Source organism: Corvus hawaiiensis, chromosome 3 (assembly GCF_020740725.1).
Source record: "Corvus hawaiiensis isolate bCorHaw1 chromosome 3, bCorHaw1.pri.cur, whole genome shotgun sequence".
NCBI classification, from domain to species: Eukaryota; Metazoa; Chordata; class Aves; order Passeriformes; family Corvidae; genus Corvus; species Corvus hawaiiensis.
The window spans coordinates 100,636,652-100,652,962 of NC_063215.1; the positions used below are offsets into that span (position 1 = coordinate 100,636,652).

Genomic DNA, 16,311 nt, shown 5'->3' on the forward strand with positions numbered 1-16,311 from the left:
CGCTGTCCCCAAATCCCCCTGTTGGTGCCATGGGCGGGCCTTGGCGCCTTTTCCCCTCGCGGCGCGGCGCGGCCCCGCCCCTGCGCGCGTGCCCGGTTGGGGGCGGGGCGCCGCGCGCGTCCGCGGGGGGGCGATGAAGCCGGCGCGCGCGGCCGTGTGGAACGCGAGGGCCGCGCTGCTCTACTCGCTGGGCGGCTGGACCACGCTGGGCGCCCTCATCTACTACAGCCGCCAGAACAAAGCCAGCATCGGTACCGGGGACGGGGCCTGCGGTCACCTCCGGGGGGTGGGGAGGGAGCGACACGACCGCGGCTTCGCTGAGGGCGGGCCCGGTCGGGCACGAGTCGTGTCCGGAGCGGGGCTTGCTCGGGGGCGGGGCTTGCCTGAGGGGGAGCTCGGGTGCTCGCGGGTCCTGGGCTCTCCTGGGTGCCAGGGCACAGCGCCGGGCTTCCCCTCAGCCCCGCTCCCGCCCCTTCCCCCGGCCGGGGAGTGCAAGGCCCGGTGCCGCCCGCCCGCTGCTCGGGGCACTTCGGGCTGTGCGGCCGCCGGAGCGCAGCCTCCGCTCGGGCCGGCCGAGTGACCCCGGTGTCCGCCCGCGCCCCCTGACAGCCCCCCGGAAGGGAGCTAAATTCCGTGTTAATGGGAGAAGCTCGCGCTTTATCTCGGGTCACAGGAACGGGGACTAGACTCTTCCTAACCTGTTGCTTTTATTTGCGCTGTGGGAATGGTTCAAAGATTTTCTGTGGCAGGATTAGGCTGGACATTAGGAAGCATTTCTTTGCCGAGAGGGTGGGCAGAGAGTGGAAGTAAGAGGCAGTCGCATTGGGCTGCTTGGGCTAGCTTTAATGTGGGTAGTTTGGGAAGCTGGTTGTTACTGCTCCTGTGGTACTGGTTCTTGGCCAGTACCAGTGCAGGTATCTGATCTACCTTAGTAAATCGCTTTTTCTGGCTACACAGTTAACAGATCTTTGCTATCTATTCCTCAGAATGTGAGGAAAAAGCAAAAAAATACTGAATGCCTGTGCGGCTGTTGTTGTTCCATGATGAAGGGATAAAACATTTTTACTGCTATGCTCTTTTTTGTCTTCCCCCCCCTGCCCTTTCTGTTCCTCAGAGAATGCAAATGATGCTGAGGCAAACCAAGGGATCCGCAAGGAAGTACACACTAAGGAATATCCTTTTGGATTGACAGTGACAACAGAAGTAACATACAAAGAGGTTCAGCCTCCTCTCACTCGACTGCTCAGGCGTGTGGTGTCATTCTTTGTTCCTAATGACGACCCTCCTTCCGAAAAGTGAGCTGTCCAAAAGCTCAGAATGTTGTGCCGGAGAACCTCATCCCAGTGCCTGGCACCAGACCACTGCTGGAAAACTGTCCCTTGCGTTGCTGAAACAGCAGCTCTGACCAGCTGGTGTGAAGTTGCTTTCCCAGCTGGTGTGCAGGACGTACCTGGATGATCCAGGATGTACCCGGGATGGCTCCTCAGCTGGGCAGCTCTGAAATGGATACTTCAGGAACGATTAGTAAATGGGAAGGAACATAGTTTAATGTTTTGGGTACAGAGTTCTTAATGGTCCTTCAAATAAAAGCTCCCAAGAGATGAGTTACAAGTGCAGGAATGTTTCTGTAAGCTAAAAACTTACTGAATGTTCTGCTCTAGGCTCTTGTTTCTTTAGGGGTTTCCCTGACCCTTACACATGCTACATCTCCTTGTAGGGTACTGTCCCTCAGCTCTGTGGCCGTAACTAATGCTTCCTGCAGCTCCTATGGACATGGCCTCCCTTCTGGGGGAGCTGACCCAAGGCCCTGCACTAGCAGAGCTTCCTTTCTGTGGGGGCTTCCCTGTTTCTGTTGGGGCTCTCCCTTTTAGGACACATCTTGCCCTGCCTCACATGGGTCTCTAAGGTTTCCCATCTTGCTGTGTGGAAAGCTGTCTCAAGCTCCTTTGCCCACACACCTCAGCTTCCAGATCCTTCCAGTCTCTGAAGGGGGCCTTGCAGGGATGCTGGAGAGGAACTCTCCGTCAGGAACTGTGGTGATATGACAAGGGGGAATGGGTACAAATAAAAAGAGGGGAAATTTAGGTTAGATATTAGGAAGACATTTTTTACTGTGAGAGTGGTGAGGCACTGAACAGGTTGCCCGGGGAGGTTGTGGATGCCCCAGCTGTGGAAATGTTCAAGGCCAGGTTTTGGATAAGACCTTGGCCTAGTGCAGTGTCCCTGCCCACAGCAGCGAGTTGGGATGAGGTGATAAGGTCCTTTCCAACCCACACCATTCTGTGATTCTATAGGAGCTTTTACAACCCAAGTGCCAGCCAGCCCATGCACCTACAGACCCACCTTTCCACATAGATTCCTCAGGTCCTTACAGCCACCGCCTCCTTTTCCCAAGGGCTCCTCCCATCCACTCATTTTTATGGGCACGTCGCTGTGTCCCTATAGCTGTTCCTATAGCAGGTGCCTCTCTGCTTACCTGCATATTCTCCTTTTTGTAGGCGCCTCCCCAAATCCGTATAGACGATAGGAGGAAGGCCAAACATGTGAACGCGCCTGTCCTGTGCGCACCTGTCCCTTCCCGATGGAATTCCCTATCTAGCGGCGGTGCCGGGGCTGCGGCGGCACCTCCCGCCCGCCGGGGGGCGCTGCGTGCGGGCGCGGGGAGCGGCCGCCGCTGCCGGGCGCCGCCGCTGTCCCCGCTCGGCGCCGGCCGCGCTGCGCTGCGCCATGAAGGCGATCGTGCAGCGGGTGGCCCAGGCCAGCGTCACAGGTCAGTGTGCCCCGGCCGCGGGGCTGCGGGGCGCCGGGGGCGGCTGTGCGAGTGGCTGTGTGGCTGTGTGGGCGCTCCCTTCTCCTTGTCCCCCCGCGTGGGTTTGGCGTGGGGCGGCTCGCTTGCGGCTCCCCCGGGGGCCCGGCCGCCGGCCCCCGTGGGGTGCGTGTGGGGGGGGGTGTATGGAGCTCTGTGCGCAGCCTTGGCTGGCAGGCGTGGGTTCGCAGTCGCGCTGCCATCGCCTCCTCGAGCGCCTTTGTGTTGGCAGCACAGTCGCAGTCATCTTGCATCGCTTGTGTTCACGGAATCACAAGAATATTCCGAGTTGGACCCACAAGGATCACTGAGTCCAGCTCTTAGCCCTGCATAGGACGTCCCCAAGAATCACACCATGTGCTTGTGAGCATTGTCCGAACGCTTCTTGGGCTCTGTCAGGCTTGGTGCTGTGACACCGCCTTGATGCTGTGTTAGTGGGGCTGCCCTGGTCACGGCCTCGCATTGCTGTGCGTGTGGTGGCAGTGCCATCCCAGTGTCCCTCTCCCGTGGCATGCATGCTTTGGCACTACAGTCACTGTCACCTCAGTGCATCGCAGGCAAGGTGACAGTGCAGCCTGGCTCACCTTTTTGCATTGCCTGTGTGTGCCAGTGGTGCTGTCCCAGCTGCCACCAGGCACTGCATGCCTGGGTCTAGCCCTGGTGCCAGTAGGAATGATGTGTCCTGATGGAATGTCCCTGCTATTGGTTTGGACCTTCTGTGCTCAAGGGGCTTAAAATCCCCAAGAAGTTTGCCTGTGAGGCAGTGCATGTGTGCTGTGGGAGTCCTGGGTGTGCAGCAGTTATCCAACAGCTTCTGCTTGTGCATCAGCACTGGCAGAATGTGTCTGTAAGGGCACAGCTTTTGTGCACAGCTGGGACTGTGGGCACAGCTGGTCAGACCCTGTCAGCACTGGTGTTCTTGCTGACTTGGTATCACTTTTCTGGGGAAAATTTAAACTGTTGTTTGTGGCTGTTGAAGATTTTGAGATACCACTCTGTGAGAGAGACAGTGCTGTACTTAACAGAGCCCTTCTGGGCTAGAGGACTCATGCCCTGATCTGGCCACTAGTGCCCAGTCACTTTCAGCTTTCACTGGAGGCCTGATCTCCTTTCGTTTTATGGGATGTTTGGACCTTTTTGTTCCAGTCATGAACCTGGATGCAGTTTTAACAGCAGGGGAGCTGGTGCTTATCTCAGTTTTAAGACTGCATTTATTCTTACTGCAGTCATCTCAGGGTCAACCACGTTAAGATAATTTAATTAAATTAAGGTCATTTAAAACAGTTCTTAGGAAAACACAGCAGATCTATGATAGTTTGTGTTTTACTGTAAATGTCATGAAAGGGGTTGTTTTCCCAATTAGGAGGGCAGAATTTGGAGGTTGTTGAAAGTCATGTTTCAAAAAATCCATGAGGACTCTATCAGGTAGAAATCACATTTTCACAAAAAATGCAAAGTATGAAGGGAATGGTGGAGTAGAGAAATTACGCTTAGTGGCATCAACCAGGTGGATAATTTTTCAAGGATTGGAAAGAGTTTTACCACTTCTCTGGTTACCACAGCTGATCCAGTTGTAGTAAAAAAAAATCTTTTTACAGTGTTTTTAAATGCTGGAGTAGTTACAAGCTCATAAAGAAGTGGTGATGTTTGAAAGCTTTTGAAAGAATGTTTCCATGTGATCTTTCAAATCTACAAACTTAAGGCAGAGGAAACAGGATTTAGAATGCTGTTTTCTTTAGTGGTTGGCCAGCTGAAACCAGTCTTTACTTGTGCCATAAAACAAGACAGTGCATTTAGCCTTATTTTTCTTTTCCCTCTCTCCTTTCTCCAGTGGGTGGTGAACAAATCAGTTCAATAGGACGAGGCCTCTGTGTGCTGCTGGGCATTTCTTTGGAAGATACACAAAGAGAGCTGGAGCACATGTAAGTCACTCCCTTCCTTTTGCCCTGTACTCTTCCATTTGTGCAGTGCTGATACCTGTGCAGTAGCTAAACAAATCAGCTATTCTTATTGGGAAATTCAGGTTTGCCTGTTAGTTTCTCTTCAGATTTTACCTTGAATACAGGTTTCTTAGAGTTTATTCTTCATGTTCCATTGAGAAAAATCTATTCCCATTTTCTGCTATGTGTTTTTTATCAAGAACAGATTTTTTTAGGTGTCTGTCCTTTTTGAGTCAAAAAAAATCCGTCCTTCAAGGATGGGATTTAACAGAAACCTCAAACTCTCCTTTTAGCTTGCACATGAGTTTTGTTCTTCCTAAAGGCAGGGTAGTCTTGTCGGTTGCTTGTCTGTAAACAGGCATCAGTTTTGGCAGCCTGGGGGACTGGCTCTGGCCATCTGTTCTATGGCCACAGAATAGTGGAATTCAGCCAGAAAACACATGCAAAGAGAGAGCTCTCCAGGGGCTTCTTCTGTCTCTTTTGGGCTGGTTATTGCTCTAGGGCTGACCTAAGTCCTTGCAAAGGCAAAGAAGAAACAGGGAGTGGAGCTGATTGATGTCAAGAAGGGGTTTTTATTCTCACATGCTCCATGGGCTTGCCTTACTGTTTGCCTTCCTTAGTGTGTAACTTCTGCTCTGCCATCGCTTCTGATCCCTACCTTGGTGAATGTGGAAGCTGCTTCTGAATTTTGCAGGCAGGAGGTCTGTAGCTACCATGCTCTACACACCAGGTTGTTGGGATGGCTGACACAGGAAGGGCAGGAAGCCAGCATCTGGGCAAAAGGACTGAGAGAAATCAGCTTAACCAGGCTTTTCAGGTCCTATTAAAGGAAACTTTAGTAATCCTGTAATGAAACAATGAACATCTCTGTGAAGAAAACAGAGTAGTGTTGATGATTTAAGCCTTCTGCTGGTGCCTTCAAGTGGATGCTTTCAACAATCCACTTCATTCAGGAGTTAATTCTGTTTGCTGTTGACACACACAAATTGGCAAGGGTGTTCTTGTGACTGTGCCTTAGTCATGGCAAAGCCCTGAAGCTAGACCACAACAAAATCTCAGCTTTATTTTACACTGACTGCCTCACCTCTGGTGCAGTGCAAAATGCCTGGCTGATGACTGCAGCTGAAACGCTTTGCACTGGATAGGCTCCCTTGGTGCTGCAGGTGTGAAGAAGCCAGAAGAAGAAACCAAAGACAGGAGAGTGGCTTGCATGCAGTCCTGTTATCAGTTAAAGTCCTGGCATGGACTAGGTTGCAGCTGCCTGCCACTTCTCCTGATCCACTTGTGAAGGTCCCCTTGTTGCTTGAGCCAGTCATTTCTGTCCCCTATCTTTAGAAAATCGGCTCAAAATTCAAACCACTTTGCTGCCAGCTGCAGTTCTCTCCTGTTCCTTGGATTCCTCCTCTCATCCTGATGAAAAATTGTTTTCATCATCTGGCTTATGGGGCCTGGTTTGGGAATAGTGCTAGGGAGTGACAAAGCAGGAGGAGTATATGTGAATCATGATTGGAAACAAAAACCCACAGTTTTAAACACATTTTAGGATGATCTCATTTCCTATTGAGTGTGATTTCCCGGTGCGGTGGGAGGATTAAAATTCCTAAAGCTGTTCACAATTTCAATAATGCTGTGACACATGAAAGCAGATAGTAAAGAGTGAGCTTTCTTACTTCCTGTGCCATCTTTATGTCACTGTGTAACATGCAGTTATTCTGTCCTGATACCAGACTCTGTAAAATGATGGTGTGGGTTAATCATCTAACCAAGGGCTCTCTTGGTTATGGCCTAATGTGATGAGATTCCCATGGCTGGGAATGAAGGTGCAGAGGGATATCTTGTTATGTGGAGGCAGACTGAATATGCATCTGTTCTCATTCTGTATGGTACCTGTTGATCCTATGTGGGACAATTTAGGAATTATCTTCTCCTCCTCCTAGGGTTCGAAAGATCTTGAACTTGAGAGTCTTTGAAGATGAAAGTGGGAAGCACTGGTCCAAAAGTGTGATGGATAAACAGTATGAAGTGTTGTGTGTGAGCCAATTTACTCTCCAGTGCATCCTGAAGGGAAACAAGCCTGACTATCACATGGCAATGCCCACGGAGCAGGCAGAGTCTTTTTATAACAACTTCCTAGAGCAGCTAAGAAAAGCCTACAAACCAGAGCTTATTAAAGGTAAGGACAGAAGGTTGGTAAGGTCCTTGGTGTGACCAGTGGACACTTGTCGTGTGTGTTCCCTCCTGAGTGTTGCTTTCTTTATTCTGTGGTTTTCTGTAGCTGGGGGGATGTTATGGTATTTTCAGTAGAGCCTGTCAGGGTGACCACTCCAGTCTTCTAGCCAAGCTGTTTCCTGGCCTTCCTCTGCATGACATGTAGATGTTCTTGTATTCCTTTTGGCTGCACAACATGAGCAGCCCAGAGAAGCTGCAGCCATGAGAACAAACTCTGAGGTCAGGCTCCCTCAAAGGCTGGATGTTTTGTGCTGTGTAGTTAGATTTACCCAAGAAATGCAATTTTTTCTGAGAAGTGTATTCAGTCAGGTTCCAAGGTGTCACCAGTATGTGATGGACAGCACAGTTCCATCTGTCACTTCCACATCCTGTTAAATGGAATTGTGACAGTGGGAGGTGTAATGTGCTACTTAAGAACAGCTTTTGATTTAGGCTCTCTTTCCTCAACTCTGTGTTGTGTGTGGAACAGTTTTCTCTTTACCAGAGAATGCCTGGCTTCCCTGCGTATTTGTGCTCTGTCCATACTCAGTCTTTTCTGTTTGGTTTTCTGAGTGCTTTCTGTCCATTTTCATATTCACATTTGACTTTTTGCTACACTTGACAGAAGACAAGTTTTTAGAAAAGACTATTTTTTAAATAGTGGCTGTTAATAGATTATGGTTGACCTTACTTTCCTTACGAGGAAAAAAGTAAAAAAAGACAGAAAACTGATAGCTGGGGAAAGATTAAGAGGCTAATTTTCATATTGACTCTAGGTTAGGGTAATTATCCCAGTGCTTTCCAAGGAGGGACAGTGAAAAGCACACAAAAAAGTCAGTTTTTTCAAGCTTTCCAAGCTTGATATGTTCTTCCAATCAACGTTTGTTCCTGATAAGGAGTGCATTTCTGATACCCCTTCAACCAGTTTATATTTTGACAGCAGCTTTTTGAATTCCTTCTCTCAGTGAATAGCAGTTGTATACCTGAAATGAATATTAAGTGCCCATATTTTGGCACTTTTTTTCCCAGTGCTTTCTGCAAGAAGATCTTTGACTTCTGCATTTTTTTTCTGTGCTGAAACCACAGATTTGGAAGTGTAAGAGTGCTAGTGTGTCAGATAACACACGCATTTAAAACTGCTGGCAGCACTGGAGCTACCTGTCAGTTTATGATTTTGCTTTCTTATTAAGCTGTGCCAGTTATGGTGTGTTGCACCCAAGTCTATTAAGATTCTCTCAGATCGAAGTTTCTGCTGTGCCAATTGTTTTGCCAGTGTTTTTTGCTTCTTTGCTGTCTGGAAGATCTGTAGTGACACTGCCCCTACATACACATAGGCACACACACACGCCAGTTGTAGTTACTGGGAGATGAGAGTTTGATTCTCTGGATTGCTGTAGGTGCCCTTCCCTTTGATCTTACAAATTGCTTAATGCATCTTAGAGGAGTAATTTAATCACTGAAACTGGAATTTGTGTAGCTGAGGCAAAGACAGATCAATAAAGGTCTTGTCATATCTCCTAAGAGCCTCGTACTTTGTAGTTCCTGTTTGTGTTCAGTAGAGAATTTGGCTGTTGGAAGTTTTAAGTGCTGGGCAGGCAGCTCCTTTCTGCTCCCTGATCTATCTGGAGCTTGCCAGCCAGGAGCTCAGAATGGGAAGTGCTCCCCAAAGAGAAGCACAAACCATTCTTTCACACCAAGAGCAGTGGGACACTTGACAAACAAAATCTTGGAGAAGGTTCAGAGCCATGGTTCCTACCTTAACACAATTTAACACATGGGCACCCACATATAGGAAAAGGCTGCATCAGAAGTGCTTGTCTGTTGTGCTTCAGCACTTTTGTTCTTAAACATCTCAGTCTACTCTGAGGAGCAGAGCTGGTGACTGCAGACCTGAGCATTCATGTTGTGCAAGCTAATATCCAAATATCAGACCTACCAAGGCCCTCCTTATGAGTCAGGGCCTTTGCTCTCTGTCTTGAATGTGGATTTAGTCCTCTGAGGCAGTAAAGATTAACATGGCAAGGAGTGTGAAATGTCTTACTCCCTTAGTAGTAATATCTAAGTCAATATGAGAGGATTGTTCCACAAGGAAGAGTTTAATTCAGATTAAGGTTTGGTACAAGTTGAAAGCATAATTATTCTCCCTGATTAATTCCCTCTGTGAGTGTTGTCACTTCAGAATAAGCACTCTTATCTGGAGCAAGAGTATGCACACGAGGTTAATTAAGAATAACTTTGCAAGTAGACAAGCTTAGAAGTGTAAAACCAGTGTGAAATTTCTAGGTCATAAGGCTCAAAATACGTACAAAAATACTCTGGAAGTAAATTATACCTCTTTTTCAAGTGTTTATGGCTCAGATGTGGCTTCTCTGACTCACCTCAGGTAAAGATCTTCCATCTGAGGAAGGCATGTGTGCCGGATTTTTAGAGGCAAGGAATTTGGAGAGATGGATGTCCAGCAGAATGAACTTGTCACTTTAATGATACTTCTAGGATCCTATTTTATTGCACAAGATGTTGCAAGATGAATTGATCAGTCCAGAAGTCTTAGAGTGGGAAAAAATTTACTACACTGAAGAGTAGTAACTAGAAATTTAAACGTGTGAGGAGAATGGGAGGGAGCTGTTACAGAAAGATGTTCCTTGACAGTAGTTCTGGTGCCAAAACAAGGTAGAAAGTTCTTGTGAGCACAGGAGTGCTTTGAGTGTTCTGGTAAAGGTGGGGGCTTATTTGACCACTTTATCACCCTCAAAAAAGGGACTTGTGAAGTTCATGGGTTTTTTTTGGTCCATACATATGAATGGGAAATGGAAAAGGCCATCCTTTTTTGTGAGTAAAGTACAGGAGAGGGATGGGATGATTGTAGAGAGCAATTCAAATAGTTGTTCTCTCACTAATAAAGTTCAAGATAATATTCTTTGTTCGTTATTTTGTTAAAGAAAGATGCATTAGTTTTGACTGGCTTTTGTGGTCACAGGGTATAGGTTACGTCTGTGTAACTCTCAAAGACCAGCCTAGGTTACAAACAGGAATGTAGAAATGGCTGTAGCAGATTGGGACTGAGCTGCACCCCAGTGTCCCCTGCTCTAGAGTATTCAATGTCAAATGCTTCAGAGTAGGCTCCAGGTCTTCTTACCTTTTGCCTATATATAAAGTTTCTTCAAAACATCAACTGGCTAATTGGACTGGGTCCCAGCTGGGTCCTTTAAAATTTCACCTCCTGCCTGTGAGCTGTGGTGCCCATCCTGAACTGTGGACACCTTGATTACCTGTAGACTGGGTTTGTTTTGTGCATGTTTCTCTATTTAGCCTCTCTGAATTTCAAACTACATACCTGGGTGCACATACATTGTTTTTTTCTTAGTAGCTCTCTGCAGTTCAATGGTTGGCTGCCCTTTTATGTATTTTTTATTTCTTTGTGGTATCACACTTGGTAAAATCTTTGGTGTGTGTTTTCCTTCCAAGGGTCCTGAGCTCTTGTTGTCTCTTCCCTTTTCAGATGGCAAATTTGGTGCCTACATGCAGGTCCACATCCAGAATGATGGTCCTGTAACAATAGAACTGGAGTCCCCAGCAGCCACTGTTGACCCTAAACAAGTAAGTGACCCATAGGTCTGTCTGGAAAGGATGTGTATCCTCTGCAAAATTGTAGCATTCCTGTTGTGAAGCAGTACAGCTTCCCTTAGGCACAAGGACCTTGTCATTCCTGTGCAGCCTCTGAACAGTCAAATAACTGCGTTGTTTTCTTCAGTTCCCTGGCCTGTTGATGGCTGCCTGCAGTCCTGGGAAAGGTTGTGTGTATGTAATGCAAAACAGCTTTTCACAGTTTATTCCTCCTCCTCATTAAAGCTGTTGTTTAATCAGGACTCATTAACAATGTTTTTAATATGTCTGGACCACCCCCCCTGTCTTTAGTGAAGTTTCTTGCCATGTGGGTGCTTTTGCATGTGGGTGACTGGCTGGAAGTGGAGAGGTGCCTCTCTGTCAGAAACAAGGGAACAGTGAATTTCAGCCCCAAATTTAAGTCTGGATTGGAGAGGAGAGTTAGCTCTGCTGAGTAACAGCACAAGCTGTGCTGAAAACCAGGTGCAGTGGTGAGGCTTCCTCATCCTCTAAACACAACAGTGGCCAACTTTTCCAGGCTAAAAGAAAAGGGGGAGGGATTGTCATTACCAACTGGGCTTCAGCAAGGCCACACCAACGCTTTTTGTTTAATGCTTCACTTGTTGAAATTGTTACTGCAGTTTATAAAAAGGACATGAGGGAAGAACAGGGAACTAGAAGCCTGTTAATGTAACCTTAGTGCCTGGAAAAATTATGCAGAAGACTATGCTGGGTGCTGTTGAAAGGCATTTAAAGGACAATGCACAGTCAACATGGATTCAAAAGAGAAAGTCCTGTCTAACTGATACTCTTCTACAATAAGGTCACCTGCCAAGTGAAGGAAGGGAAGGTGGTGGATTTAGTTTTTCTGGATTTTAGTAAAGCTTTTGATACTGTCCCTCACAGCATCCTTCTCAACAAGTCCTCCAGCTATGAAATGAGCAGATACAAGTGCCCTGTGTTGCCTTAATAGCTTGGGGATTTTGGTTTGAAGTCGGTTTCGTTTTTACCTTCAAATTCTGTTCTCTATTCTTGTATGATGTTTTAGCCCCTGAAAGAACTACTTCTGTTTCTCTTCTTTCTGTACCCTCACAGTTTTACCCAAAGAGTTCTCAGGCCAAACCATGCATAATTAGCAGCAGCAGCAGCAGCAGCAGCTCTGATTTTGGAGTGAGAACTGCTGCCCTGTGTGTAGATGTAAAATAACCAAGGAATTACCAAGGCGTGCAGGATACTGCAAGGTTTCATTTCTTTCTTGGGGAATATTGGCTTGTTCAAGGCTGCCTGCTATACCCATGTGACAACATCTTCCTGGTGGCCACAACTTGGGCTGAAGACAGGCAAGGATGCTTGTTTGAAAACTTTCCCTGGCATTGTAAGGCCCCAAAACTTGCTCAACGAGCCTCTTAAAAGGGCTTATGTTTTTTTCATGTTCCGTGAGTTAGACACAAGGGAGAAATTCCAACAGGATATTATCAAGAGGTCAAAACAACAAAAACTTTACTGGCAACCTTCAGAAAATCAGAGAGCTTTGGCAAAGGTTTAGAGCAACATCCAATTAACACAAAACATTTCACAATGACTTAACCCATTCAACTTCACAAACTCCAAACCTGTCTGATTTTAAGTTGCTCAAAACTCGGTGAAGAGGGAATTAGAAGAAGAAAGAGACAGAAAAGATACAGAAAAGAACGAATATAGCTCCCACTCCTGGTCCCAGCAATGTTCAGCTGATAGAAATTCCAAGAGGAGGTAGGGTCAAGACATCCATCACACAAGATGTGATGAAGAAGAGCCAGTTTAAATTGTTAGTCTCTTTCCTCTTCCCTGCCTGTTGCATTCTTTTTTTGCTGTCAAAAATCTGTTGATTTGCTTGTAGCATGGGAACTAAGGCTTAGGATTAGTGTGGTTTTTATATTCTTGCTTTCAGCTTTAGCAAGAAGAGATAACTGAACCATCCTGCAGTGTTTAATGTGATGTTAGCAGGAAGAGATTAGACAAATAATTGCTGATGAATAGCTCTTTTATGTCACTGGATATGACAGTGAAATATCTCTTTTTGTCTGAGCAATTGTCTGTGTTTGTAATTGGTAATCTGAACTTTATAAGTCATTTGCAATGTAATTAGTAAAAATACATTTGGATTAGTCAATCCAAATGTATTTTTTGTATTCCTTGTGCTAGAGGGATATAAATAAATCACTTCTCTTTTATACTTGGGGTGATCATGTCATCTTATGGTGATAATCCACTGTCTTTTCTAAATTTTTGAAAATCTGAGCCTTCAGCTTTTTTTTTTCTTTTTTTTTGTTTTGTTGATACAGGTATTGGTGTTGTGAATCTAAGTTGCAAGTTTTACACAAATGCTCACATTTATGATTTCTTAGAAATAGACTTCTGAAATTGTTTTATTCCATGATGTGTTTTTTCCTTACTTTGTGAATAGCTGACAAAACTTGAAAAACAGCAACAAAGAAAAGAGAAGACCAGAACCAAGGTGCCATCTGAGTCAAGTAGAGAAAGAAATGCCCCCCGAAACAAGGATGACCCCAGTGCCAGCAGCGGAGCAGAAGGAGATGTGTCCTCAGAAAGAGAGCCTTAGCTCATCCAAGGCAGGCCTCAGGTTTGGCTTCTCCTCTCTTCTGTAATGCTTGGCCCCCTGCCTGTTTGAGTGAAGCAGCACATGCAGAGAGTGGCATTAGAAGTGCTGAAAGGTGAAATTTTATCATCTTGCTGGTGGGTAGCCTCTGCTCCCATCTGCAGTTGCACAGCAGAATGCTGGGGTGGGTGAAAACCTCTTCCCCGCTGAGTGCTTGGCTGGAGTTGAGGGTTTGGTCCAGGCAAGAGTGTTTCCATGTTGACTCAGGAAATCTGAAAGCTTGATCTGATAATACAGCAGTGACTTCACTCAGAATCCTGCCTTGTGTTCTTCAGATACACAGAGACACAGGGCTGTATTTCTGTCTGTCCTCACCTAGCAGGGAGCTCACTATGGACCAGCCTGGATACCACACAGTCCCCAGCAGTGGAAGTGGAAAACAGCTCAGAAATTGGAGACAGGGCAGAACTGCAGCTTTCTTTCATGGTTCTCACCTGCCCCTCCTCAGTTTGTTCTTTCCCAGGATGATTTAGTAACAGGCTGTTTTACAGACCTCCACCATCTAATAAGGACATTAGGGCAGGCATTGAGAGCCAGACTTCAGCAGCAGCAGGAGATCTTCTTTCCCTTCAGGCACTCGACTTGCAGGACGTGCCTAGACATCAGTGAATGGAATTAGACTGAATACAGACCTGAATCCTTTGTCATGGATTATCTGCCTATGTAGATAGGTGTTTATCATACTCTTCCAGTCAGTTTTAAGCCTTCAGGACACAGACCCTGAAAAGCACATTGCTGATTTTGACTTTTCAAATACATCCAAGCTCTCAAGAAAGTGTTATTATCCCAGTCTGCACACTGAAGCCCTGAGCTGGCTGTGCAGTTTTAATTATTAACAGCTTTACAAAGTTAAGGTTTAACCCTTCTCTCATTTTCCTGTCCTTAGAGTTTAATCTGGCCATGATTTATACAATTCAGCATTGTGCTTTGCTCACAAAGTTAACTTTCTTTTCTTTTTTAAATCCATGAATTTCCCAGGTGGTCAGACATTGGGTGATGATTCCTGTTCTATACAAGGTTCCCCCCCACTGTTTCTGGGTTATGTGTTGAAATAAGAGCATTTTAGAGGGTTTGCAGGCCTTCTGGAGTGTTTTGGTCAGTCCAGTCTTTCCAATAACATTCGGGTTTCTAAGCAGCTGAACATTTCTAAAATGTGGTATACAGATAACCTGGCATTAATTTTCATGCTGTGACAATAAATAAAGATACTTTTCTCAATGGGATTTGAAGGAATCCTGCTGTATTTCTGCTCTACCTACAGTAATGTTCCTGTTTGTTTGCCTTCCACAGTTTCTTACACAAAAGCTACACTGGATTCTTGAAAAAAGACCCAACATTTGCCTCAGCAACACTCTTCAGCAACTTTGGAAAAGGATGGAAAACGGGAAGGCAGAGCTAAGACATTAGAAACCTATCATTCTGCATTGAACCAACCAAAGCAATGCTATCAGATTCAGTTGTTAATGTGTAGTGTCAGTAGTGAAAAGGACTTGTGACATTTCTGTGTATGTGTTCTCACACGACTGCTGAGTAAAGGGTGACTGTAGGCAGACTGTAGCAGAGCATTTCACTCTCAGTACGTGAGCTCCATTTAAAGAATAAATCAGGGTTTTTCCTTAAACTTACACTTGAATTCTGAAAATTTCTCTGAGTAGGCTTGTGTATTGATTCTCACTCTGTGGTGTCATGTGTTACTGTTTCCATTGCAGTGTGCAGATCTGTGCATCTTCTGGTGAATTGTTAGCTGCTGCCTAACATCAGGTTAGGCAGTCCAGTCTTTCTGCATGGATTAAGTTATTACAAGGAAAGATCAGCCTCTAGTTGTTTATCATGTGGAACACATCTGTCTTGTAAACTTTTTTAAAACCAGAAAAGACTTTATTAAATAAACAAATGATGCCAGCTGAGTGCCTGTTGGTGTTTGTGTATTGCATTTCCTGAGTCACTCCTGGGTGTAACAAAGGGGGTGGACACAGAGCTAAAGTTGCAGGCCAAGAAACACCTACTGCTTCAACGCAACCACCTCTCCTGTGGAAGGTTGGAAGTCAGGCTGCTGACTCAAAATCTTTGCTGTTTCTAGCACATCTAAGTCATTTATTTTGTGGTGGCCATCAAAATGCCACACAGCTGCTCCACCTACTGCATCCAGGGCTGCTGACAGACACTTTTGTCAGACCCATGAGAGGCAGAAGAGCATTTGGAAACTGCCAGCAAACAACAGGAGCTGAGAAGCAGCTGCAAAACTGCCAAGGAGGCTTCGGGGGAAATAAAAGACTGCAGATTGTTACACTTGGACTTCTTTCAGAGATGATGATACCTTTTATATTTGCTATTTCTGAGGTCTGCCTTGCCCTTCCAGTCTTCCCTGGGCACCTGCTGTGACTGCCATCAGAGCCAGGATGCCACTGCACAGCTCTCTCCCTGATTGTAGGGATAACTCACTAGAGAGAGTTAATCCAAATGCACGTCACAGTTACAGTGCTGCACACTGTGTAACCACTGTGGGATTTTTTTAAAACTTCTGGGCTGCTTGTATTGTAAAATATCAGTCAAAACCAAGACAGGAGAGTTTCAGAGCTGCACCCTGATATGTCTTTTTAAAATCCATGAAGCTTAAGTAAAGATTTGGCAAGCTACACACCTGGCATTTGAGCTGGAATGGTGAGTGGGCAGGATAGGTGGAAGTGTTACACTTAGCCTTGCCTTTAAGAATTACATAATTTTCCATCTGACCCTTATATGCAATATAAGGAAAAGCTGTATGTTTGGGACAGATGCTTCCTGTTGTCCTGTGCCTGGAGTATTTTTGAGCATCATCATTAGTTTCAAAAAAACCACCACTTCATTTAAGAGTACTCTTTACTTCAGGAAAAGTTACTGCCCTACTCTACTGGCGGCCAAACTTGGGCCACTTTTCCAAGTGCAGTTACATGGCTTTGAAACTGGGTATCTAAACCATGGATTTTCCTGCTTGTAGAGAGCTGCAAGCAAAAACTAGGCTGAATTCCTGTTTCTGTTCCTTGGCTTGATAGTTCTTAGGAAAAAATATTTTCTCAACAGAAGTCACCCCCAATGAAAATGTGCTGCTAATTGTC

The 16,311-nt window shown here is 45.9% G+C and overlaps 2 protein-coding genes across 2 annotated transcripts; both read left to right on the plus strand.

The window, feature by feature from the left end:
- The first annotated feature begins 101 nt into the window (after positions 1–101).
- On the plus strand, positions 102–1,604 carry SMIM26 (small integral membrane protein 26). Its single transcript, XM_048298937.1, has 2 exons — positions 102–251; positions 1,115–1,604. The coding sequence occupies exons 1-2, from the start codon at positions 134–136 to the stop codon at positions 1,297–1,299; spliced, it is 303 nt and encodes a 100-aa protein (XP_048154894.1). The 5' UTR covers positions 102–133; the 3' UTR covers positions 1,300–1,604.
- A 1,059-nt stretch (positions 1,605–2,663) lies between these two features.
- DTD1 (D-aminoacyl-tRNA deacylase 1) lies at positions 2,664–15,123 on the plus strand. Its single transcript, XM_048298936.1, has 6 exons — positions 2,664–2,770; positions 4,638–4,728; positions 6,684–6,919; positions 10,454–10,551; positions 13,004–13,180; positions 14,507–15,123. Exons 1-5 carry the CDS (start codon positions 2,728–2,730, stop codon positions 13,157–13,159), a joined length of 624 nt encoding a protein of 207 aa, XP_048154893.1. The 5' UTR covers positions 2,664–2,727; the 3' UTR covers positions 13,160–13,180; positions 14,507–15,123.
- Positions 15,124–16,311: the final 1,188 nt, after the last annotated feature.

Excerpts from the sequence above, each read along its gene's own strand:
- SMIM26 (XM_048298937.1), top strand. The coding sequence starts at position 134 with ATGAAGCCGGCGCGCGCGGCCGTGTGGAACGCGAGGGCCGCGCTGCTC. Across the intron at positions 252-1,114 it reads CCAGAACAAAGCCAGCATCG|AGAATGCAAATGATGCTGAG; the intron begins GTACCGGGGACG and ends TCTGTTCCTCAG.
- DTD1 (XM_048298936.1), top strand. The coding sequence starts at position 2,728 with ATGAAGGCGATCGTGCAGCGGGTGGCCCAGGCCAGCGTCACAG. Across the intron at positions 4,729-6,683 it reads CAAAGAGAGCTGGAGCACAT|GGTTCGAAAGATCTTGAACT; the intron begins GTAAGTCACTCC and ends TCCTCCTCCTAG. Across the intron at positions 10,552-13,003 it reads CCACTGTTGACCCTAAACAA|CTGACAAAACTTGAAAAACA; the intron begins GTAAGTGACCCA and ends CTTTGTGAATAG.